The sequence below is a fragment of the Carica papaya genome, chromosome 3, assembly GCF_054855325.1.
Source record: "Carica papaya isolate Zhongbai chromosome 3, ASM5485532v1, whole genome shotgun sequence".
In the NCBI taxonomy this organism is placed as follows: domain Eukaryota; kingdom Viridiplantae; phylum Streptophyta; class Magnoliopsida; order Brassicales; family Caricaceae; genus Carica; species Carica papaya.
Genome location: NC_142311.1, coordinates 32,876,096 through 32,900,660, shown reverse-complemented (window position 1 = coordinate 32,900,660; position 24,565 = coordinate 32,876,096). Strand labels below are relative to the sequence as shown.

The 24,565-nt window shown below is 34.7% G+C and overlaps 2 protein-coding genes across 2 annotated transcripts; one reads left to right on the top strand and one right to left on the bottom strand.

Annotated features, from left to right (window-relative positions):
• The first annotated feature begins 211 nt into the window (after positions 1-211).
• LOC148268582 (putative lipid-transfer protein DIR1) lies at positions 212-808 on the top strand. Its single transcript, XM_088216607.1, has one exon. The coding sequence runs from the start codon at positions 298-300 to the stop codon at positions 592-594; it is 297 nt and encodes a 98-aa protein (XP_088072733.1). The 5' UTR covers positions 212-297; the 3' UTR covers positions 595-808.
• Positions 809-1,658: 850 nt separating this feature from the next.
• Positions 1,659-23,807, bottom strand: SPPL3 (SIGNAL PEPTIDE PEPTIDASE-LIKE 3). The gene is made up of 14 exons (XM_088216606.1): positions 23,564-23,807; positions 21,841-21,999; positions 21,288-21,399; positions 21,031-21,150; positions 19,881-20,038; positions 19,033-19,209; positions 14,945-14,979; positions 14,667-14,823; positions 14,076-14,129; positions 13,912-14,004; positions 12,725-12,867; positions 3,348-3,418; positions 2,204-2,287; positions 1,659-2,108 (listed from the first exon to the last, which is right to left on the bottom strand). Exons 1-14 carry the CDS (start codon positions 23,708-23,710, stop codon positions 2,011-2,013), a joined length of 1,608 nt encoding a protein of 535 aa, XP_088072732.1. The 5' UTR covers positions 23,711-23,807; the 3' UTR covers positions 1,659-2,010.
• Positions 23,808-24,565: the final 758 nt, after the last annotated feature.

The following is a 24,565-nucleotide window of genomic DNA, read 5'->3' as shown; positions in this document are numbered from 1 at the left end:
CGACGTGAATAAGGTGTTAGGCGACTGATGTTAATGCAATAGTCATCTGGGTCTGGCCCCAATTGGAAGAAAAAAAATAAAGACAAGAGAATTAAAGTTGTTATTATGAACCGCACAGTTTCCTGCTTGTGACCCTATAGTATGAAACGTCAATTAGTGCCAGCATGACAGTACTCCTCCACAGACCCGTACCATTCAATTTCTCTCTATAAATATACAAACCCAACAATCTATAACCTACAGACAATAATACCCATCTCCCCCTCCGAAAGATCAGATCAGTATTTGGAGATCAAGATGCAGAAGCTAATTTTGGTTGTGGTGGTTATGGTGATGGCTATAAGAGTGTTTGAGCCATGCAATGCTCAAACGATCTGTAACATTCCGCTCTCCGGTTTGATGGCTTGCCGGCCATCGGTGACTCCACCGAGACCTACACCGCCGACTGCCGACTGCTGCAGAGCTCTGTCGCATGCCAACATGCAGTGTCTTTGCTCCTACAAGAACTCCAGCTTCTTGCCTTCTTTTGGTGTCGATCCGAAGCTTGCCTTGCAACTTCCTGCCAAGTGCAAGCTTCCTGCTCCCAATTGCTAGATACTTGGACTTAATTAGGTTGGTTTCAATCACTGAGTATTGAAGAAGATTATGGCTGGCATGTACTAGTAGTTTGGCTTCTCTTTTTAGTTTAATTTTCTTCAGTTTTTTTGGTTGGTTTCTGTTTACTTATAATAATGAATGTATTTCCTCTTGGCGTGTTAAACATATCATTCCATCCACCCTCAATAATAAATAAACAAAATTAAATTAATTTCTTCCTGTATCTTTTTATTTTTTAAGTACTAAATTAGGTTCAGTTTTTTTATCTAAAAACTAACTATCTTAAAAGATTTATTTTATTAAAAATATAATAAATTTATTAGCGAACGATTATAAATATCAATCGAGAATACATTTATAAAGTGATAATTTAAATTCTGCAATTTTAATATAAAATATAAATATCTTAACTATTAAAACACGGAGGCGTGTTTGTGTTTGTGTGTACGTGTACGTTCTCATCGTGTAACTCAAGGTTCTGATATCAAATGGCAGTGGCTCGATGATATAAGACAGCTGAGTGATTGGACGAGGGAAGCCCGTGAAGGTAGTACCCTACACTGTCCAATCTGAAAGATCAAAACACTAATTAAAACGTTGATAAAATTAATAATTCCAAGTTGGAGTTTCATGTAAACTCGCTTTGCTCCTATCAATCCCAACTCATTAGCTTATAACCAATCCATAATTAATATAAGTGCGTTTGAGTAAACGATTGTGGGTACTGATTTAACTCGAATCCAAAACAAAAGTCCTACAATAATCTGTAAAGTCCGACAAGTAGTTTTAGTTGATCAGAATTTGTAACTATATCGAAACCTTCTGTGCTTCCGTCTACTTCTTGCCACTCTCCGTTATGCTACTTTTTTTGTTCCTTTCCCTTTGATCTTATTTACATAGAATAAAGACTGGACGGAAACTCTTTAGAGAGTTGTTTATTGCTGTTCATTTTCAGGGAACTGTAAGAGAAGAGAAGAGTTCTCTCTCAAACCCATTAGATCCTCTTCTGGCCAGGCAATTGATAGTATAAAACATTAAAATCTTATATTTCCAGAACGTCATTTAATAAATTTCTTAATTCATTCATTAAACAATCATAATAATAAATGGATTATGGAAATACAGATGTTATTTCTACAACAGCATTAGCCTTTTGATAATATTTACTGGGAATAAGGGAAATTAAAGCTAACCTCTAAACAAGAAACTATTTAAATGCCTCTTGTAAACTCTCTATTAAGTGTTTCAGATAATAGATACAACAAAAGACGGAATGCAACAGAAGAATAAATGGATTTGGCAACTTACATTTGGCCGCATCCTTCCCCAGCAATTTAATATGATACAAAAACCTCCATAACCATATTAAACCAACCTTACACCACACGATATTACAGATATTAACTCAGTAATTCAAGCTTCTGAAGGATTGCTTTCTGACTTCGATTCCGCGCCATAACTCCAGAGGTCCTTCAACTCTCCTCTCACCAGACCCAATACGACGGTAAGACCTGATACAAACATGGGCTCAACAATTTGCAAAGCAGAAAGGATTTCTTTCATTACTTAAGCCACAAGACAGAACCAGCTGAAAGCACACACTTACCTAGTGTACAAGGAACAAGATAGAGTAATGCAGGTTGACCATGCCCATTCATTAGATACAACCCTAGGTATGTTATAAACAGACCTGCAATGGGAAAACTCAGTACCAATCACCACATAGCATAATTCCATGAACTGTCTTTTTCCATCATATTGGCTACAAAATGGATAATAATAATAACAATAACTCCATGAATTGTGCATGTCAATCATAATGGAGCAACAATAAAAAGATCACCACTTGATTACTAAATATACGATATGAAACTAAGAACAAGAAATATTTCTGCTGCGGAACAGAAAAAGAAATATGACAACCAGAAAAAGAAATATTGCAAACTTTTTCTCTATTGGTACTCAAATGCTTAGCTATTTACAACTAATATGATGGAGAAACAAACAAAAAGTATGGATAGATGTTTTCACGGAGAACCAAAAGGAAAGTACAGATAGATGTTTCATACCAAAGAATTCTGAGGATTATTCTGTTAGCTTAATATTGAACAAAACTAATTTATCTTAGAAAATTTATGCATTCAAGAGAAGAAGTTCCGTTGAATTTTGTAATATTTCGAGTATTCTTAAGTTTACCAATCAATTTCCAATCACGCGAGACATATCCTTTTCTTATGCAGATTTGTGTTTGGTGCCAACATTAGAGTACCTGTTTGTATTCAGGAGAAAAAGTTCCATTGAATTTTGTATTACTACAAGTATTCTTAAGTTCACCAATTGATTTCCTATCACGCAAGAGATATCCTTTTCTTATTAAGATTTCTGTTTGGTGCCTACATTATGGTATCTGTTTAACTTGCTATGATTCATTATTGAAAACAACTACGAAACTTCACACTTTGTTAACTATTTGTTAAACTTTCACCCGGTAAACCATTCTAAACATGGTCTCATCACTCTAGAAAAAGTACATTCTTCCCTTCTCATCATGACTTTCATGACCATAATTTGGGGAACCTGACATTTATTGGCAACATAAGAATTTGTTAAAAGAATGTAGATTATGAAAATTTGAATTGAACATTAATTCAAATTTTTAGCCAACGTTATCCTAAAATAAATTTTTATGTTTCATGTTGCACCATAGAACTCTAATAAGATGAATATACATTGCCAAAAAATATACTCACCAAATCCATAGCCCATTACCAACCAAAGAAAGTAACCATCACAAATGCCCTTCTTATTTGCCTTGTCATATCTGAGGCAACCAAAAATAGAACATAGACCAATCAGTATAATAGTAAATAATAAGGCAACACAAGAAGAAATTATGTTTCATTAACTCTAAATAAAGGTGCCAGATATGGGTACACGTGCTAACATACAAGCCTTCCATTGAGTTTAAGGATTGTAAGTAAGACTTTCTGGATTTTTGGGTATAGTTCGGACAGGGATAGATCAAGATCAAAGGAATAGTCCTAGTAAAGTACATGATAAAGCCAGCAGCAGCAGTAACAGTGAACGAACATGAGAAGAACAACAACAACAATAACGAATGTTTAGCGTGAAGGAATAAGATATAACATTAAGAACAGCTTACAGGACAAAAACCGTGTTGTACAACCTACATGACTTGATAAATGCAGCCATAAATCAGGGGAGAAAGATCTTATTGCGATCCTGAACCAAGCAGGCTGTTCTGAAGATGATGAAGCCTATTTTGGCTTGTTCATAAAACTACTGTTGTGTTTGTTAAGTAATTATTCTGAAAAAACAGAACATGGCTATTTACAAAGACTCCAGTGACAATTCAAGAAAACCTATCCTCTTATTCTAGGGAAAAACACTCTGCAATTTTCTCTAATTATAAAAAAAGTTTGATCTGCTTTTGAGTGGTCTCCTTTGATTTTTGAGAAATCACATTGCTCCCATGTCTTTTGTGAAGAAAAAGAAACATTGGAGCATGCAGTTGCAAGGATTAGAAGCCAGAATTTTCATGTAAGCAGAGTTCAAAGGAGTAGTGTTGTAAGTTGTTTAGTGCAAACTGAAAATCAAGCCAAACTACCAAAATGGCATGGGACTTATTTTCAAGCCTCCAAATTTTTGGTGGACTGAAAACCAGACCGAAATTTTTAATTTGGTTTCAGTTTAGAAAATAATATATAATAATACATATGATCAACTATCAAATAACTAAATATATCTACCATGTTTTTCCTAAATACATATAAGTACACCTCTCAGATGATCAACAATAGTCTCTCTTCATCTCTTGTTTCTCGTCTCCTTCGCTTCCCACCCAAAAGCTAACGACACAAAAATCCTTATCTCATCACCTCTTTGTCCTGGGCTTGGTTGTTGGAACCTTCAAACAACCAAGGTTGTGACGGCTTTTTTCCCCTATCTTGTTTCTCTTCTTACCATCTTCATTTTATTCAGTTTCTCTTCCTCATTTTCACACCACTGCAAAACTATCTTCCTCATTTTCACACAGGTGCTATCAGAAGCAATCAATGATCAAAGCCATGCAAGCAATGGTAGCACAAATGAGAAATGTCTAGATCCAAACGAGTCATCCGTAGATCTAGCCCAAAAGATGAGTTGACGAACCATATAGAGGTTTCAAGTGTTTTCTACCATTGTTAGTGGTGATAGGAGATGAACTGGCGATGCTTTGGTGTTAGAACAATGATTACTTGTGGATATTGATGGTGATTCATCTTGGAAGCATGGTAAATTTGGGTTCTCTGAATTTTGTTACTCAGGGAAAGGGACAATTTTGACCATAAAATTGAATCTACAACGATATTGCATGCCATGGGATATTCCTTGTTTACAAATTGATCTTATTTCTATGACTTTAACTGAGAAATATGACGATAGCATGATGAATCAATTTTAGATCGTAATATCACAAATTGATTAAAGATAGAGAGAGCTCAACAATCAAATAAATAGCTGAACAATTTCTGTATAACAATCACATTATCGGAATAACAAGGTAGGATATCCAATTTATATATATTCAGAATAATAAATTTTTTTTTAAGTTGTTGAGTAGCATATTTTATTATTTAATAATTTTAATTTATTATTTAATTAGTTGGTATCATATAATTAAAATTCTATTACAATAGTAATCTCATGTAATTAAAATTCTAGTAAAATAGTTATTTTTTAATTAGTAGATTAAAAATTTTATAAATATCTCAGGTGTAATAATTTAAATGGTGAGAAATAAAATTATTATTTTTTCTTCTAAAAGCAATATGGTATCAGAGTCAAATAAATCTATTTTAACGTTTTAATTTCAAGATTTCCTTCAAACCCTAAAATAACACAATAGTCTGGGTTGGTACCCACTTATCCAAATCTACCCTCATCATCACCCCAGACGGTGTCATAAATCGACCGACACCTTTCACTCGACTCCGCCGGTCGTCAGCAGCTACAACAGAAGGAGGGAAGTTGGATCTATTAGTGTGCCGCTCGGAGAACACAAGCAAACCTGCACCCAACTATGACACCAAAAAGTCGTACGAAGGGTAGAAGATCGAGCAACATCCTGCAGCGTCTGGAACAAGATCCATACTGCCAGAAGCAGAGGAGACGAATTGTTTTCGGCTTTGCACACGAACAGACAACCGGAGAAAAGGAATCAGAGACGGATCTGCAACGTACGTCCTTGTCTCTACACAAAACCAGAGCCCAAGAGAGAGAACACGCCCCGGAGAAGACGAAATGGTGAGGCGGGGGCCAAATTGTGTGAAGCCCAATCCTGGGTGTTTCTGGGCAGTTTTCGGCCCAATCTCACCAAATCCGTGCTGGATTTGGAACCGTCAGCGTTTTCTCTAGTGTTTTGGTGATTTCTGGCGGCGACGCGTGGCAATTCTGGCGGAGACGCGTGAGCGGCGCTTGGTGGTCCGGTTGAGGCACATGAGACTCTAGTGGTTGAACACGGTGGTGCTTCTAGTGGTGGCATGTTGCAGTTTTTGATGGCAGCACGTGGTTGTTCAGTGACTAGGCATTCATCTGCTCATGTCAGCGCGTGAGAGCTCGTGTGGTACTCCGGTGGAGCCCGAGCTATTTTGAGTCGGACCGAGCAGTTTTGAGCCAAGTCGAGCTGTTTTGAGTTGCGTCGAGCTGAGCTACTGTCTGATAAATCTGCTTCCAGTTTGCAGTACTTTTTTGGCACCTTTTAGCACTGTTAAACTGCATGATGACTTTTTAAAACTTAGTCTGCAAGTTGGGCATGTGTAATATCCTACACCAACTTGAGGGGAGATTTTGAGTAGCATATTTTATCATTTAATTATTTTAGTTTATTATTTAATTAATTAGTATTATCTAATTAAAATTCTACTACAATAGTAATTTCATGTAATTAGAACTTTAGTAAAATAGTTATTTCCTAATTATTATGTTAAAAATTCTATAAATATCTTAAATGTAACAATTTAAAGGATGAGAAATAAAATTATTATTTTTTCTCTTAAAATCAAGAGAAGTCTATCCTAGGAAATAAACTAAATAGAAAGATAAACTAAATAATATCATAGCAAACTAGAACAGGTTCGAACTCCTTAATATTTGCATCGGTGGATCCCTTGATCTTAATTATAAATATAAAAAAAGTTAACTGTCTCCAATTCTACAACAAGAATGCCAAAGAAAAACCATTAGGACAGAAGTTTTGTCTCCCATGCTACTCAAATTTGCCTCTTAATCCAATCCTTATCCTAACCCTCCAAAGAGGCAAAACCCAAAAGTCCTCCTGAAAAAATAACATGCTTAGTGATAACAAAAAATCCTTGCATTGTCTATTAAATATTACCATTACGCTCAAGAACCTGGCGGTCCATTTCCAACTTTATACCATAGTTTGCATCCCCCATGCTAACTACCTAACTATGCTAGTTGAACATAATATTCGGTGACTAGCTAAGCTATGAAATAATCTGATATTGGTGTAATGCAGGATAAATCAGGACTAATTTGTTTACTTAGGGATTTGGAGATAAGAACCTAACCATCATAGCTAAGGTTTCTTCAATATCAAATCTAAAATGTCTTAATCATCATACGCAGGGTTTAATTGTATTATACAATCACAAAACTGAAAAAATCTCGAAACATTTTATTGAATAACTGAATTATGATAGTAAATAAATTACAAATGTATTTATAGAGTCAAATCATTCTCGGGTAGCATTAGACTAAGAACTAAAATTAATTAGATTAGAATACTATTCATAGTAAAATATGATTTTTTTTTTTAGATAAAAAGTGTGCAATATTTGAATTTCATTAAAAGATGTACAATTCGCCATTTTACGGGTGTATCATGGACCAATAGTGTAGGTAATGCCTAAAATTGTCAAATGTCAAGAATTTTGCAACACGATAACATAGTTCACATCCACATGCCCTTATCGTCATCTGCAACTACCCCACAAACATTACCTTTTTCTAACCAATACACCTCATGCACCATTAGCACGATGATCTAATGATTAAGACACTCCACTTGAAGGTCACGAATTGGAATCTCATTGAACATGTAAAGTTCGGCACTTTGCAGGTGTATTATGAGGTAGCAGTGACCGATCTATATTTTTTTATTAAGCAGGAAATATCTAGTTCATTAATGTGTTGGTGGGATTGTTGTGACTAAATTAGATTTTGTACCATGAACTATTACAATTTTAGTGAAAAGAACATCTTGTAACAGCTAAATTTCTTTAATTGGAGTAGACACAACAGGCATCGAACTAGCCTTTTTTCATTCAAACAAAATTCATTAACTCCATTATATATATAATTAATATAACTTATACATATAAATAAAAAAATAATCGCTTTTATTTTTGCAATTATTTTTTTATACGTTGCTCTATATATATACACATAAGACTTTAACCCACCTCGATTTATTATTTTTTTTAAGATAAAAAAGGATGTGTATTAAGTATAGACACCAAAGCGATGTCGCCCATGTGCAAAATATTTACAGATTAGTTAAAATATAAAAAACCTTCCCAAAATTATTCCACCCAGATAAATTATGGCCCAAAGTTAGAGACCCGAAATCAACCCACCTCACTTTATTATTAAAAGCTAAAAAAATCAAGCAAAAAAAAGTAGGACCTAAAACCATAAACAAGAGAAGCAACACATAGATTCTCATATTCGATTACGGAAGAATGCAAAAGCCTCTAGAGAAAAAGACAATGCAAGGAAGAGAAGTCTTGGTACAACTAGCTGAAGGTGAAGATAAGTGGAGAGAAGGATAACACACTATTGCAGGATCTCAGAGGTGTGCTTCACCACTTGCAGCTACAAATGTCCACAAAGGAGTCTTGGAGGCAAAAAGAGAGGAAGCCAAAGAGAGTGAGAGAACGGCTAGAAAGAGAGGAGGCTTTTCGAGCAACCCTAGAGGCTGCAAGCAAGAGCAAAGCGGATTTTGGGGTTTTTGGCTTTATAGGTATTTTATTTTTTGGGTTTCTTTTTTTTCAAAAAATGAGGTTCAAAATTCTAAATATTGAAGCCTGAATTTTTTTTTTTTAATTTCCGGCCCATTCCAGTCCTATTTGGTCCTGATTAATCCTGACTGAAATAAGTAGGTTTTTCAGACCTCTATTGTTTGGACCAAGAACAGGACCAAACAATATTTGATTTAGTCTGGTCCGACTTTCTGGTTCGAACTGGATAATGAACAACCCTATCCTCTCCTACTCCAAGCTGCCAAGGCAATCCCAAGTTTATGCAAGGTTGTCCCTCTTCACGCCAAATTTCCAAACTCTTGTTTTCTCCACTACTTGATTCATCCCACTACATGCCTCAATCTAATTGTAACTCTAAATTTTCGTCCACCAACCTTCAACAGAATTCCAAAAACAAGGGACTCCTGACCATTTCTTCAAAGAAAGGACAAGGCCCCCAGCCCCTACTTGATCTCCTTTAATCTTTGGACTCACAAGAAACAATTCAACCCCGTGGAGTGAGAAGCTTCTGCATCAAACAAAAACAAGAAAACTATAAATCCAGGGAAAGTGGACCTCCCCTTCGACTCAAACCAAATCCATCTTCTACCCACCAAAGGAAGGTATATTAGGTTAAACCTATAATACAAAGACCTGAATTCTTCATAGAAGCGTTTCTCACCCAGGAACTAGACCTTTTTTCACTGAAGTAGCAAAAATATCTAATGACCCACCATTTCATTGCCTATCAAGATATAGAATGTATAACTATTTGCCATTTTTTGAAATCTTCACATTATTCACGCTATTGATATCAAGCTATGCACACACAGTTTACCAATTTAATCCATTTGTAAAACAGAAAAACTGCAAATCAAAAAGACAAAAGAACAATCCTTGAAAGCGTCCATACACCTTAATCCAAGGAGATGCCAAAAGATTCATTCCTATCCCAAAAAATGGCAAGAAATGATCCTTAAAAATCCTAAGACTTCTCTACAACAACAAAACCCACAAATCAGCAAATATAGGCCTTTGCTACAATAACTCAATCTCTTTCCTCCTCACAAATATGTGAAGTGTCAAATAAGCAAGTGCAAAGTCTCTAAGATATCGCAACAAAAAGAAAATTGTAATTATGAGACTTAGAAGCTTTAAAGCACATAAAGAAGCAAGTCCAAAGTCAGCAGCCACACATTACTATATGAGACCACAGAAGCTCTAAAGAACAAATTAGCCTGCGAGCTTGGAGCAAATCAAAGAATGATTTACAAGTGAAAGTCTGAATAGGTCGTAGACCAGATTCTAAAATCAGGAGTATAAGATGACAAAATGGAGAAGCTGAATCAAAAAAACCAAAGCAACAGGTTCGTTCTTTATGTCATTTGACTAATAAGGGAGCATCTTCTGACCTAGAGTCCCGGGTCCTTGAACCAATTTTCAAGACCGACCAATCTTAGGCTTCCTATTCTTTTAGTATTGAGTTGTTGACCCAAGTTTGTGCTCAGGGAGCATCTGTCTATCTAGCAACTTTATGTAAAAAGATTTTAAGATATATAATATAATGATGGGGGAATAACATCTTGCCATCATCACCTTAATAAGCAATTTCACTACCTGAAGTCATAGAGGCATTGGTTAGCAGGAACAGAGGCATACGAATTCAAAGACAAATTAGATGAAGCATTCGAACCAATAGGTATACTTTCTCATGAGCGTAGGGATCTTGGGAGGAAGGTCACTGGTGCAGCCTTTTTTACCTGTTAACAAATAGGAAACAAAACAACAGCTTCGTTTTCCATCTTATTTGAGTAAATGAATGGAGATAGTAAAGAGGATGTGGATTCAATTCCTTTTTTGTTTTAGTGAATCATTCTATAGATTGGCAGGAAAAAACCTCCCATGTTGGTGTTTTGGGAGCAATACCCTCCTTACAGATAAGCTTTCTTATCTTAGAACCTTCCCATTAGATAGTCAAGAAGAAGATTGGCATGTCCACCCTTCCACTAAGAAGGAAAGCAAATCCACGTCAGAAAAACCACTTCCTTCACTTAACCATTGTCCCTCAAAAGCTCAACCTCAAGTCATTGGTACTATGTAACTTGAACTTTTATATGGAGTTAAACAATCACATACCTTTCTGATGTGGGATTGGAATATTATAATCTCCACCACTCAAATTTTGGATATCCTCATCAAGTCCACATATTACATCAGAAAGTCAAAATCTTAATACCCATAAGTTTCAAGATTGCAACAATTTGAAGTCATCAAGCTGACATGTGCTCCAATACAATTTGTAATGCTCCAAACCCAAGCACCATAGAGCAAAACGTTTTTGGATCCAAAGCACTGAATCTTTATTAAGAGTATGACAACCACATATCTTTTCAATGTAGGATTACGGTATCACACCAGATTATTCCTATGCAGTAGAAACTTACTTTTAACCATCATGTCACAAAGAATTAGGTCTCATACTATAATCATTTAGCCAAATAAGGAAAGATTCTACCCAATAGATTTCAATACACAAACTCCCATCCTTCTTAGCAACCAGCAAATCTCCTATCTAACTGAGTGATCCCTTAATAATTCTCTTAAACAAAACCAAAGGAAATTCTACATCACTCTCAACAATATCTAAACACTATAGAAATTTCAAACACAGGACAGGAAAAAGGGATACTAGGAACACATGTTTGAATAAGAGTGAGCTTACTGCTGAGGGACAAAAAAAAAGCACCTTTCCAACACTCGAGACATTAGAGTGATCCTATGCACCATCAGATATTTGATAAGGAAGGAGGTGTATGCGATGGAAAATGGATGTTGCTCTTGGACAGTGAATGTTTCTAGAAATTTAAATGATTGGGAGATATTTGATTATGAAGAAATTTTGAGGCTGGTCTCACAATGTCGCATAAGAGATGATGCAGACCAGGTTCAGTGGAAACCGTCCAAAAAAGGTGAATTCACGGTTAAATCATTTTATAGACAGATGTTTGGGGGCTGGGCAAGACAACACACCCCTCTTCCCTTCAAGACAGATTTGGAAATCCAGAGTTCCGCCTAGAATTGCTTTCTTCGCATGGGAGGCTGGTCCAGAAAGTATATTGACACTTGATAAGCTGAAGACTAGAGGAGAGATTGTTGTTAATGGGTGTTTTATGGGTAAGACGGCTGAAGAATCATGCTGCCACTTACTTCTTCACTGCCAGGTGGTCTATCAACTATGGTGCCAGATTTATAGACTGCTAGGGATCAATCGGGTCGTTTCAGGCTCGGTTTTCGATGAAATATGAGCTTGGAATGGGATTGGCCTGAAAAAGAATATTGCTAAGATCATCCCTTTAACCTTTTTTTGGGTCATTTGGAAATAAAGGAATAAGAGAGTGTGTGAGAGTATTGAGATGGATACTAATGACTAAGAGAGTTATGGTTTAATTATTTTGGATATATTATTTTGGGTCATGACATCATTAAATGAGTTTGGGGATGTTATTGATACCCTAACGACTTTTTAAATTTGTAAATGGGTGGTACCCCCATTGGTACCCTGTTAATATATATTCACATTTTTTTATTTCAATAAAAAAATATTTGATAAGGAACAAAAAAGCTTCTAATAACGCCTCTTCATTTTGATGGAGCTATAGATCTATAATTTCAAACCCTTATTTGATGCAAATCTTTTTCCTAGAGCCATTTTTGCTTGGAAGATTGTTGGTAGAAGAGTAGGAAAGTAGTAGAGGGTATGAGGCCAGGGAGAGAAGAATGGAGAGAGAAAAATGACCAAAGAGAAGAGGAGAGGAAGAAAAGCTAGCAAATATTCTGATAACTTTTTCATATATCCTCATTAATTTGCGTAATACAATTATAAAGGGGTACTACTACCAGACATCGGCTGGCAGTAAAAGTAATATTCCCTAGTACAACTACAGCTAACACCAGCCTAACCGCATGTCATTCTAGTACTGCACTACTAACAGGATCCTAACAGTAATTTATTTAGCCTCTTATTTTTCTCCTGCCTTTTGAATGGTTCTTAACAGTTTATAAATGCAGAGCAAAAATAGTACCTAAAAGAAAATGAAACTAGCAAACCAGGGAAAAGAATGTCCCCAAAGCCAATCATATCATAACCACCCCATGGATCAAAAAGTCGAGGGATTCTCAAAAGCATAGGAATGGCTTGTCCACCACTGTTGTCACCGCGAGCAACCTACATAAGAAAAATAAGTAATAATACCATAGAAGAAATGCTAAAAAAGTTAATAAGAACAGAGACTACCAGAATATTAACTACAATGGCCTGCCTTTAAAACAATGTGGAACAAGATGCGCACTTGTTACTAGTTAAAAAATTCCTAGTGATTGAACATGTAAAAGAAACAAAACCAACAATTGTACATACCAACATAATATGGAAAAAAATATGCAAATAGGAGGAAAGTTGTTGTCAAATTCTTTTATTACTAATTATTTTTGAGAGATTTTTAATTGTCAAAAGCATCTTAGTTAGGCTCAATGATCCAAGAACATTTTTTTGCCTAAAACTCCTATACCTTCATGGTTAGTTTATTCAAAACATATCTCCTCAATCTGTAGTTGCTCCGTGCAACCTAGTGGTTACTTCATTGCAGTTTCTAGATGTGCTACAACTTAGATGTAACTCTATTACACATTTTTTATTAACAACATTAATGATGGTGTAAATGTGAAGTAAATATCGCTGCTTGTGGCTTGAAATTGTCCAGGATTGACTGTCTTTCTTTTCCTCCATAAGACTCTACCTGAGTTACCACTTAGTGGTTACTCTACTACACATTTTTACTTCATGACATTAACGTTGGGGTAAATGTGAAGTATCGCTGCTTGTGGCTTGACATTGTCCAGGATTGACTGTATTTCCTTTTCTCCATAAGACTCTACCTGAGTTACCTTCTCCCAGCAGAAGAGCGTACAGGATTAAAGTCATTTCATGTTTACACTCTTTGATGATGTTAAATGGACTTGCTTTAAGAAGTAACCACAATAGCCAATTGCAAAAGGAGAATCATATACACCTCCTGAACAAACTAAAACGACAAGGGGATATCCTAATTAGCCCATATATCTCCCATTACCATAAAGCTAAGTGGATGGACCCCTTCCCTTTGCCTCATGAAAGGCCATAGTATCTTCCGCATCAGATGACATAACTGTTTAACATTTAACACACTAATTTCAACAGTAAAGATAACAGATAATGGAGAACATAACTCACCGCAATCATCACACTCTCATGGAATATTAATGGTGATAGGAAGACCCAGAAGATGTCATAGATAAACGCACAACAAAGAAGTACAGTAGCAACCTGAGTAAAACAAAACCATCAGGATACAGATACAATATTTGAATCATCATTCAAATTACAAACAAAATTACCTTGATATTCGGTAATCGAGCAACCTGCAACACTGTTATCATCAAACAGATGCCCTGAAAACCATCAAGTCAGATTTAGTTCAGTAAGAGTGAGCATAGTCAATTCAAGCTACATAGCAATTTACTTCTACAAGCTATGTGGATAAAAATGCATAACTTAGCAGAACCCCAAGGAAAATAAAAACAACAGTGAAAATAGTACAGTGACAAAGAACGTACCTCAAATGGATTGTTAAAATAATATGATTAATGTACGTAAAAGAATAGATTTAGAATTTTGCAAAGTTAGAAAGGGTACTTTTGAGTTTGTATAATAATATAATATGTTAAAAAAATCAATACGGGTTAACTAACTGTTTGACTAACTGGGGAAGTAATATAGGATTTTAATAACAGAGGGGGGATAAACAAAAAATAAATAAATAAAAACAGAGAAGTTAGTTATAGGTTTCTATCAAACATGAGGAAGTAATAATAGTGATAACAATAATAATATTAATAGAAACAATAAGAAGAAGAAAAAAGAAGAGAGAAAATAGCTCTTGATCAACCATATATCCACCCATGCATCACTTAAACTGAGACACTTACAAGAATATCTTGGCCAATCCAGGAATATGATGCGCGCCGAGTTGCAATCCAGAAAATAGCAAATGCAACACAAAGTAAAAGAACTAGGAGCGACAGAATAGACATCTCCCCTACAAGAGGTAAATTCACTGTCTTCCGTGAACAATTTTTGCACTTCCTGTTGAGCAATAAAATATATTAAGAACCTCTTTTGAAAATAAAAATATATTAAAAAAGCTCAACACTATAAAACAGCTATTCCATAGTCTTCGCGGTACTGAAGAGAAATTTGAGCATACCTTGAAATAAGTGTAAGAATACAGTTATGCATTCCCTGAAAACAACAACCATTTCAATAAACATGAAAAAGAAGTCACTTCGAAAAGAGAAAGAGATAAATACAACACAAAATAGGAGAGAGAGAGAGAGAAATATATACGGAATAAATCCCATAAAATGAATAAATATCTATGCAAAGAGAGAGAAAAACAAGATACTTCAACTGCCTTGTCCATGTACACACACACACATGGACAGAAGCTCGCAAGGACACTTCACAAGCAGTTACCAAATTTACAAGCAGTTACTATCCAGAAATAGAGTGAATTACAAAATAACAATTCCCAACGGAGCCAACAAAAGAAGCAACCTTTCCCAAACCACAAGCATACAACTCAAGGCCCCACAAGAAGGGTACAAGATCCAACCCCTTAAGCCTTAGAACCCAACACAACCAAGTCAGAATATTATTTCACTCACTCCTTTTGGTTTCCACAATCAAACTATATCCCGACCCACCCAAGACATAACCTCTTTAACCTTCTTCAGTTTAAGGGCATTGACCAAACCATTCAATTCTCTAATAACCTTCATGATGTTGTAACCTTTCCCTTCTCCCTTTCAGGTTACCATATTGGTTCAAGGATGCTAATATTTGAAGTTTGAGTTTTCTCTAGTTCTTTTTCATATGGGTCATACATGAGACCACCCTAGCTTCATTAAATAAGGTCCCACCAATCTAAATCTAACTTTTAAAGAATGTTGTTAGGATTCTTAATGTCTGGTCCTGCCATTACTGGGTTTATAGAAAAATGATTATCATTTGGCACTTAGCTATTTGCAACATAAGAGACTCAAAGTTCTCTCAGTCACAACCCAACAGGAAAGGATCTTGTTACAAGATTTACCATCCACACAGTCATCACCTGAAAAGAAAACAAGATCTGGTTGATGAGGCTAGGAAGTAAATGAACAGACTGAAGTACATTATTGAGAGAGGTATTACTTAGAGAAGAAGGGTTGACTCCCTCTTCAGGATCAAGTTTCAATCTCTTAGCTGATTCTAATCCAACCTCCGTAAAAGCTGCTACAAGCTGATAGATCCAATAGAGCCCACTCCCTGACATGCTGAATGTCCAAAGAGATTCTTCAATTTGCCAAAGCCTCCTTATCTAATTCACTGTAGTTCCTTCCATTATTTCCCCATGTTCATCTTCATTCCCCAAATGATCAGAAGCCATAAAGCTATCTTCCTCCAAATTCTACAACAAAGTCTCTCTTCCAATTCTAAGAAGCCAACAGAAGAAACATCACTGTCTCTGGCAAAAAATCCTCTTGAAATGCACCTTACACCTTCCCTCTATTTCACTTCCATCCTGGGGTGAAGTTAACCAAGCTTCAGAAGAAGTTGACTCCCCCTTTTGATAAGTACCCACACTTGCAAGAATACCAAGGACCGGTGAATCAATGAGAACATATCTCTTGACACTGTCATCACCCACAACCCCCTTTCCATTATTGATTCCACTCTAATTTTTTCCAAGTTCCTTTTCGATAATCTGCAATGCCTCCAAAAATCCACAGTTTGCCTATTTGTAATGACAATTACAGGTTGCAGCTTTTTCAGAGCAGAAGAATTCTAATGTTTTATCATCCATCAATTATTTAGATTCCTCCTGATATATGCATTTACCACCCTTTGTGATACTTAAGCATGCCCTAATATTGATAACATGCCCTTCTTTCCTTGCACACAATTATGTCAAAACAGAAGGTGTTGCAACTATCTTCCTCAACATCCTCCAATGGCACCATGTCATCAGTACTATCAACCAATGTGATAAAAAACTCACATAAAACAATGAGTAGACAAGAATACTATCAGTACTTTTAGATGTTTATATTTGTTTATCTCTTCTGTAGTCCGAGACTTTAAAACTATATTTTTTACACTGCACATAAGACAGTAAGTGTTAGTAGTTTTATCATGTTGAGTATATTGATCATAAAGCCAATGTTGACCTAGAATGATGTGTCAACGTCGTAGGAACTACATCACACAAGATTGGATCACTAAAGATACCATGAAGAATAGAAACAAGACTTTATTGACTTACCAAAATGCTTGATTTATCTGTCCATGCCACTATGTATGGTTGGCAATGCAGTTGCGTTAAAAGATTGAATCATTCAACTGTAAATATTGAAACAAGATGTCTGCAACATTCTTTGTGAATGACAAGTTTCTTATATTTATTTTCACTGTGGGCTACGGTTTTGAAAATTGGAGAATACTTTGGATTTTTTTTATAATTGCATAATCATGCTTAGCTATAACCAAGAAAGACTAGTCAATCATACCATCCTTGAGTGATGACTGATTCTCTTCCCTGTGATTTCACATGCCTTAAACTTTTTCCATCACACACTTCGCAAAAGAGAATGCAAAATAAGAGAGTAGACAAGAATACCTCCTCTTCTACTGTTGGAAATCAATCTGAGAATAGACGAGTCAGTCTAAGTGAACCAATTCAGTCAAACCCCATTCAAAAAGTCAAAATAGAGTACAATACAAGAAGTCTTGGTACAAAATAGAGTATGATAAAAGAATGCCCACTCAAGGATGTGCAAGCATGGTGTCCAAACGCCGGCTTCTGGTCACCAGAAGATGGCGGCTGTTTGGCAGTTGGCTCAACTGGAACTGCTGGTCTCATATCGGAAGCCAATGTAAGACACAAAGGTACAGAAGTCTGAATTTGCCCGAGGCAACGGTTGCAGGAGCTTACACCCGTGAGTGTGATGGTTTCAGGTGGAGTTTCACATAGGGGATTCAGGGATCAACCTATTGAGACATTCTGAAGCTGGTGATGGTGGGAAAATAGGACAGCAAAAGGAAAACAATATGAGGTGATATCTTACAGAAAATAATAGGTCATGCAACCGATGGAAGCAGCAACAGGAAGGAGTTTGAATCTAGCAGGAAGTTGGTTTCTCTAAGGAACTAATAAGAGTTAAAATTATTTAGATATTATTATAATTATTTAGATTTAGATTAGGAAATTGAAATGAAACTAGGAGTAGAATTCCTAAAACTATAATTAGATTTAGATTAGGACTCACAATAAAACTAGAACTATGATTCCTAAAATTGTAATAGGGATCTAATTCAATTAGCTTCCCTATAAATACATCTACTATCATAAATAAAAACATCAAGCTATTAATCCAAAAAGTTTCTCACTAAAATATTGGAGGTTCTCTTAGGCAAGCCTCACAGTAGGCCGGCAAAGCCAGAAAACTAGGAAGCAAGCAGCCAGCTTGCTCCAAGATTTCGCACTAGTGAGCCTCATAACCATATAAAGCGTTAATCTGCATGCCTTACCTATCATTAACTCCTACCTAAAGTTATTTCAGCAAACATACACAAGGTGAAAATCTTTATATGCTACCTTACCAACATCCATCAATGCATGAAAAAAATAAATATATCACACCATAGAGATACCCTTTCTTGTACTTCAGCAGACTTCAACAGGGAACCAAACGAGCTATTAATCTGCATGTCTTAAAGTTTAGACGCCCACTAATCTTAGTTCAGCAAACATATTAAAGGTAAAAATAGGATATGCTACCTTACAGACATCCATCCGCACAAAAACAATAAATCATCTACTCCTTCCGGTAGCTTATTGTTTGGTGAAAGGGAAACAAGAAAACTAACTTTACTATATTTTTCCCATCCAAATGTTTGAGACAAATGAAATTCATTTGTGGAATTTCTTTTTCCCACTTACATTAATTAAGAGTTGTAAATTCTTATCAAAATAATAAAAATTGACCTCCTAAAGAATTGCACTTGGAATTTCTTAAGAGCTTAACTTTTATCATCTTTATATGGAATCTTCATCATCTCCAAACTAACTAAATTGTAAAAAATTTTCCGCAAAATTGTTTATTTGTTACATAATATCATAAACATGCAAAAAAAAATGAACCGAACCAAACTACTGATGCACATGCCTTAGATATTATTTAAACCTGATCTGTGATAATAATATCATTGCATTTACAAAGTGCATGCATCTAGCATTTGAAAGAAATATATTACCTCCACTCCACCAATGCAGAACAATATGGTCAGCAGCCACACAAACCATGATGACATGAAAAAATAGAGTAGGACCAGAAAAGTGGAAGCCGTTAGAACAAAAAATATGGCACCCTTTGCACTAATATCAACAATTTCCTTCTCAGAATCATCTTTGACTGGTCCACCAGAAGATTCCTAAACAAAGAAAGGAAAGAACTCAAATTTGCTCCCTAATGAGCTTCCAAACAAAGAAAGAAGAAAACTCAAATCCCATCCCCCTATAACCAAGGTAGATTATTACTTACTAATTAAAAAATAACGGTAAGAACAAACAATGAAGTTCATATATGATAAGAGAAAAGATAATAATTGTACATGAACGGTCAGCACAACGCAAAAAAGATGGCATATGAATCAAAAAGGGTCCTCATTTTTCTTCCCATCTAGGTTATGGATATCCATCCATGTCTTCAAAGTCAAAATAAACCCAGAGATGACACAAGTATTCTCTGCCCACAGCTGAGGACCAGAAATCTGAAAAGAACTAGCGTAAGATGGTTCTCTATCTACAAGTTTGTCCAAATAATAGCAAGGCCACAAACTGTAAGGTCTACTAGAATTCTCATATCAACAGTTAAATTTCAGTCAATGACATATAATTTACTGAATTATTTTGCATAGGAGATAGCTAGTTCTATGCTCCTAAAAAGAAAAACGAAATCAATCTTCCTTGTGATATGTATCAAGATGACAGATATATATAAATTAGACAGTCAATCCAGAGAACTCAAGTAGAAATTTCATAGAGCAATGGGAGACCTTCAACTATTTACAACTTCAGAGAGAAGAGATCTAATTTAATAAACCTTGGGTGATAATTCATTATAACGCTCATCAGTCTGCTCAGGATCAGTTAACAATGACCAAAGTGAGGCAGCAACAACCGTTCCAACAGCCATTGTCCACAAGAATACCACTGAAAAGTCCACTATTGGACGATTTGGTGCATATAATAGAAGTTCCACTGTATCAGAAAATCATAATAATTAGCAATATGTTTCATCATAAAAATGACACTTACCAACCAAAAAATCAAAATAATTTAATCTTACTCAAAAATCATTATGTGATCATCAAAATCATACTAAAAAATTCCATGTGTATGCTACTCATCAAAAAGATGTGTCATGTCTTCATATTTTTTATGATATACCCCACTTGTGGCAAGTCTACTAATTTTTAATATCTTAAACTAACAAAAAGTAAAGAGTTTTTCAAATTGCTTAACTTGGTGCTTATAAGCAATTTTAAGCACTCTACTCCAATTTTTACATTTTATAACAGAAAAACCAAAGAAATTAAGGGTTCTTAAAAGTGACTTTAAAATAGTGAAAAATGAGCATCCTAAACTTAACTGTTTTAGGTCCTTATGTTTTTAATCTAACCAATCACTTAATTACTATCTTTGTATCCTCTTAATATTAATAATATATACAAGAATAAAGTAATTAATAGAACATTTGTGATAAAGATATTTATCTACAAAGATAATTTCTTATTTTTGCAGTCAGAACTTTTTTTCCAAAACATGTAACTGCTTATTTTTTGAATAAGAATTTATTGGTTCCAAATAACCTAAAGCAGTTTACTGTCAAGCACATTTCTTTCAGCAAACAAAAGCCTCCTAACTCAATTCAAAAGTGTATGAACAGTTCAGGCATGAATTGTATATTTTCAGCTGTCAGAAATTAAAATAAAGAAGTGATGAAACCTTAAGAACCAAAAAATTATTCAAGCCATCAGAAAATAAACAACGCCTATGATTAGATATCAAGCTTTTATGCATGCGTATGGTTTATCAAGAAGAAGAAAAAAAATTAAGAAGAGATCCACCACTTAATCTGTTTAGGGTTCTTAAGCTATTGTCTTGAATCCTTCCTTCTCCACACTGTGTTTTTAAGGATCTTAAGAGTATGGGCAAATAATGCAACTTAACAACACTATGCAAGAGCTCACCTTTCTTTTGTCCTGCCATAGACTTGTTAAGAGCATCTCCTCCTGACTTTGGAATCATCACAACAGGTATTGAAATATCCAGAGAAGTATCATTTCCAGGACACATCATCTCATACAGTTCTGAAAGAGAGAGACAAGTAAAATATTGGTCAAATATTATATGTAAACAAAACAGATTATCTTGAAATGCCACAATCTGACATGAAATGCAGTAGAACTTGAAAAAAAATTTGAAGTGCACGCTTGAAATCACGAACCTTCCTTGTCATTTATCACAACAAGGGCAGCAGCTCCTCCAGATTGTGCAATTTTTGCCTTAGTCGTGAAGTCACAATCGCCACGTTCTGTCAAGGCAATAGAGCCAGATATCTGGAAAACAGCAAACATGCAGCAGCATGATGCAAGCATGTGAGTTATCTCAAAAAAAAAAAAAAAAAATGATGCAAGCTTGTGAGATCCATCTATATTTATTTTAATAGAGATCCATCTATTTTTGGTGCCTAGAACATCAATTCAAAGTATCAAGTTCTTCCCCGATCCTTTTGAAAGTTACCTAGGTTTTGATACAATCCTCGGACTTCTTTTTTTCATAACATAAAGTAGAAAACTTACAAACCATTGATTCCAAATTCACAGGAATTTTTTCCTTTTCTTTTTTGCTAATAATTCTTTAGAATTAATTATTAATATTTAAAAGCTCTTTTCCAGCAGAATAATAAGCTAGGTAGGGAGGGAAAAAAAACAAAGAAGCATTTACATCCATGTGCAAATTGATGACACAAGTTCAATCAACGAAAGCTAATGCAAAACCTTTATAGAGGAAGTGGAACAGCAGTTTAAAGGATTCGTGAAAACAGCAGGCAATCTAACACCTTGTTCAGCACGAGTAGGCAATGATGCCCCGAACCTAGCAGTTAACCCGGAAAAGCTTTCACCTTCGACTCCATCAACCCAATTCTTGACTTTGACCTAGAGAATGAATTTATAAGTGAATTAACATAATGAGTAAACAAAAAAAAAAAAATCAAATAGCCATACATCTGTGTCAGTCAGCATGAGTATGAGAAAGGAACCAGAATGGACACGAACAAGGCACAAGAGGGCACTGCCACAAATCTAACCTAACTCATATATACATATACATGAAGTATACATATGTTGTGAACAAGAAGATCCTAAAGTGGATATATTTCAACAATAATAGATATCTATATAATTTTAATATTATATATTTTAAAGGTACTTAACTTATTAAGGAATCACTAACTATAGACATATTACTAGTACGAGTTTATGACTTTCTGCTTAGTTATAATGCTATATTGTTATTCTCTATTCTAGGCTAGTCAATTTTGGTTTACTTTTTTATTTATTAGATTTTCTACATTGACTTAATGTTTTGGTTGTATTTTGGTGCACGTAAATAAGTTATCCTAGTTTAATTATTTGGTACACTATTCACAGTATCAATTTGACTTCTAAAATTTGATATTCTCAAACAATTTCCCTGAAACATATTCTTGATCCTTTAAGTCCATACTTTATACGTCTAAAAAAAAGTCCATGCCTTCTATTAATTCATTTTAGTTAGCATTCCTTAGCAACTTCGCTTCATAACTTCAGCATGCTTGTTGTTTCTATTTCTTCTTTGGGACAATGGTAATTCCCATTGCCCCCTTCCATTCTCTTATTTCTTTTGCATTGCAAGGATACAGATTCCAGTATTGGATAAAATAAATTCAACATAATTAATAAAGAAGTTGGGTAATTATCGTCAATCTAACCCTAACCACAAGACTGAGTAATAGATAAATACAAAAAGTGACTGCATGGAACTTGTATTAATTGCCAGAACCACTAAATTTAATCCCAATAACTAACTGAAAGATTCCAACAAATTTCTACTATCCTCATAATTAAAAGAGATTCCAATAAATTTCTATTATCCTCATAATTAAAAGAGATTCCAACGAGACTTCTAATTTTTATACCCCAAGTATGAAACAGTCAGAGCCTGGAACTTGTATTAATTGCCAGAACCACTAAATTTAATCCCAATAACTAACTGAAAGATTCCAACAAATTTCTACTATCCTCATAATTAAAAGAGATTCCAATAAATTTCTATTATCCTCATAATTAAAAGAGATTCCAATGAGACTTACAATTTTTATACCCCAAGTATGAAACAGTCAGAAAATCAAACAACCACGGAATAGGCTAGGACATTGAATCTTAGGTTTGGGCTACAATAACTTCCACATTATAAAATTCAGTAGTTTAAAGCAAATGAAAACGGATTGGAATAACTTTCATCCTGTCATTTCAGATCCAATTTCCACAATCAAGAACTAATAAAGCTACACCAATTGCGCACGTCTAGAAAAACCTTCTCCCGACTTAATGAAATGAAAAAGAAATAAATTAAAACCCTACATTCAAATCAAATAAATTACACAACCACAATTATCATAAAAAATAGGAAGAACGAATGAACGAGAGCAAAATCATCCAATTTCGATATTTCAATTACCAAATGTAACTTGTTGTTACAGGAAGGAGTCTTCGGGCTAGAAGTACTGTCCCGTGCGGCATCATCGGCGGCCGCAAATGCAAACGAAATGAGAAAGTAGAGAATGAGAAGGCGCGAATCTCTGAACCGGTTCGACGGAAACATCATGGCCACCGACGAGAAGGGGAGAGAAGAAGAGAAAGGCGGAATGAGGGAGGTGGGATACCTTTCTCTCCTAGAAAGAGAAAGTGGGAAAAGTGAAATTAAATCTTATGTTTAAGACACGTGCGAGTTTTTTCCTTCTAACTTCCTTTTTTTTTTTTGCCAGCGAAATAAATAATCCACGCAAAACTCGTCCTCTAAATTCTCAAATCACCGTCTAAATTAAACTCTTCTAATTCTTTTTTAATATTAAATTAATTTCCACGTAATCTCAATTATGGATAATACTTAAAATTCAACCAATTTCTTAAGCGTTAATCTTATGTGTTTTATTTTATTATGTAATTTTAGATGTCTGTATTCATAATATAATATGAAAAAATATACTTTTAAAAAAATATAATGGACTAAAATAATATGTTATCATATAAAATGATTATTATGATTTAATATTTTTTGCATATTAAATTATTTTTTAATATAATTAATGAAAAAAATATATCTACGATGTACTTAAGTTATGTATTAAATATTATAAAAGATATTATTATAAATTACGTGAAAAATAAATTTTTTAAAAAAATTATAAAAATATTATTAAATATAAATAAATAAAATAAATAGATAAAATCGCGAAAGACACTAACAATTCACGGGTTCTAAAATAATTTTTTCTATAACTTAATTTTCTTCCACCGATATTAATAAAAAATTATCAATTACTGAGTTAGTATGCATATATATTTATGTTTTATATAGTTTATATGTCATTTTTATACATGATACATGCTGAAGTTACATAACCAAAACAATAGATATTCACTCAATGTTGATCAAGTATGATTATATTATGACATCATT

What these genes read in the sequence shown, in the direction of transcription:
- LOC148268582 (XM_088216607.1), top strand. Translation starts at nt 298, where the DNA reads ATGCAGAAGCTAATTTTGGTTGTGGTGGTTATGGTGATGGCTATAAGA.
- SPPL3 (XM_088216606.1), bottom strand. Translation starts at nt 23,710, where the DNA reads ATGATGTTTCCGTCGAACCGGTTCAGAGATTCGCGCCTTCTCATTCTC. An exon ending in TATGGCAGGACAAAAGAAAG is followed by an intron (nt 20,039 to 21,030) that starts GTGAGCTCTTGC and finishes TTTCTGATACAG; the next exon opens with TGGAACTTCTATTATATGCA. An exon ending in CTAGTTTCATTTTCTTTTAG is followed by an intron (nt 3,419 to 12,724) that starts GTACTATTTTTG and finishes TGGTTGCCTCAG; the next exon opens with ATATGACAAGGCAAATAAGA.